The 1,686-nt window shown below is 55.3% G+C and overlaps 1 gene segment (V, D, J or C); it reads right to left on the bottom strand.

Annotated features, from left to right (window-relative positions):
• Nucleotides 1-897: 897 nt before the first annotated feature.
• LOC116273290 lies at nt 898-1,426 on the bottom strand (the record flags this gene model as incomplete). The annotated part of the segment is given in 1 exon segment: nt 898-1,426. A coding segment is annotated over 1 exon segment (390 nt), but the record flags the coding sequence as incomplete, so codon positions are not given.
• Between the last annotated feature and the right edge of the window lie 260 nt (nt 1,427-1,686).

The following is a 1,686-nucleotide window of genomic DNA, read 5'->3' as shown; positions in this document are numbered from 1 at the left end:
TCTTAGAAATGATGGAGCACACCAGCCTGAACAACATGGTGAAACCCTGTCTCTAATAAAAATACAAAAATTAGCTGGGCATTGTGGCATGTACCTGTAATCCCAGCTACTCAGGAGGCTGAGGCAGGAGAAATGGTTGAACCCGGGAGGTAGAGGTTATGGTGAGCTAAGATGGTGCCATTGCACTCCAGCCTGGGTGACAGAGCGAGACTCCATCTAAAAAGAAAAGAAAGAAATAATGGAGCACTTATTACCCTTCTTGCAGTGGTTCCTGGGGAGCTCAGAGCCTATCTTTTTCAAGTGTCTTGAGCTGCTTGCAGACCTTTCATGTGTGTTTCCTTCCTGGCTTCCTCCTATTTTTCTCACACCTCTGAACCTGCTGTCAGGTGAAAAATCAAGGTGGACCCAAAATTTCAGAGCTCATGAATTTGATGGTGTTGGAGTGTCCTAGACAATCCAGCCCTTGGGGGTGGAGAGTTGGGCAGAGAAGGAGGAGGGCATTCCAGGGGACAGGGCCAGAAGCAGAGGGACTCCAGGCCCAGAGTAGGATTTCCAGGCTGAGGAAAGACAGGCCATGGGTGGGTAGAAGGTCCAGACCAGGACAGGGACAGGCGGTGTATCTGGAGGATCAGACACAAATAGCTCCCTCCAGAAAGCAGGCAGTGAGATGGGGGGTGAGCTGCAAGGAGGAAGGGGAGGTGGGAGAGAATGGAGGGACCGGTGTTCAGTGAGCCGACTCCTCCTATCCTGGCCTATTTCCCCAGGGGACACGCCTGGGAGGCTGTGATCCTCTCCTCCAGGTTACTTTCCCACTGGTGCCAGGATTCCCCCAACGCCACACTGAGAACCCAGGAGAAGCATCAAATCATATGAGAGATATGAAGAGAGGGAGCAGGATTTCTGGTTGACAAAGAGGATATTTATTGAGGGTTTACTGGGTACAGGGAGAAGGGCTGGATGGCTTGGGATACAGAGAGATCCCTCCCCTGGGATCCTGCAGCTCCAGGCCCCTGTGGCTGGGGTGAGGGTTGGGAACCTACGAACATTCTGCAGGGGTCACTGTCTTCTCCACGGTGCTCCCTTCATGCGTGACCTGGCAGCTGTAGCTTCTGCGGGACCTCCACTGCTCGGGCGTCAGGCTCAGGTAGCTGCTGGCCGCGTACTTGTTGTTGCTCTGTTTGGAGGGCGTGGTCATCTCCATGCCCTGGGTGATGGGGGTACCATCTGCCTTCCAGGTCACCGTCAAGATTCCCGGATAGAAGTCACTCATGAGACACACCAGCGTGGCCTTGTTGGCTTGGAGCTCCTCAGAGGACGGCGGGAACAGAGTGACCGAGGGGGTGGCCTTGGGCTGACCTATGTGGACAGAGGAGGGGGTGAGAGACGGCAGAGGGAGAGTGGGGTGTTGTGGAGCGCCTCTCTCTGTCTAAAGTCTCTGGGAGGGTTCATGCTGTGGCCGTCTGGTCCACCCAGGGCCTCTCCTTCCCTCTTCATTCCCTCCTTTCCACTGGAGCCCTCTGGAGAGCAGACAGCCCTGCACCTTCCTAGGGGCCTTCCCAAGTCACCTTTCGCAGGCGTCCTGGCCCAGTCATTTCCTCTGCAGCCTCAGTTTCCCCGTGTGTACCCAGGGCAGGCTGCACTCCCTCCTTCCTGGTTTCTAGAGTCTGAGTTTGGAATTTAGGGGTC

This window comes from Papio anubis, unplaced genomic scaffold (assembly GCF_008728515.1).
Source record: "Papio anubis isolate 15944 unplaced genomic scaffold, Panubis1.0 scaffold5189, whole genome shotgun sequence".
NCBI classification, from domain to species: Eukaryota; Metazoa; Chordata; class Mammalia; order Primates; family Cercopithecidae; genus Papio; species Papio anubis.
This window is presented reverse-complemented; position numbering and strand designations above follow the sequence as displayed.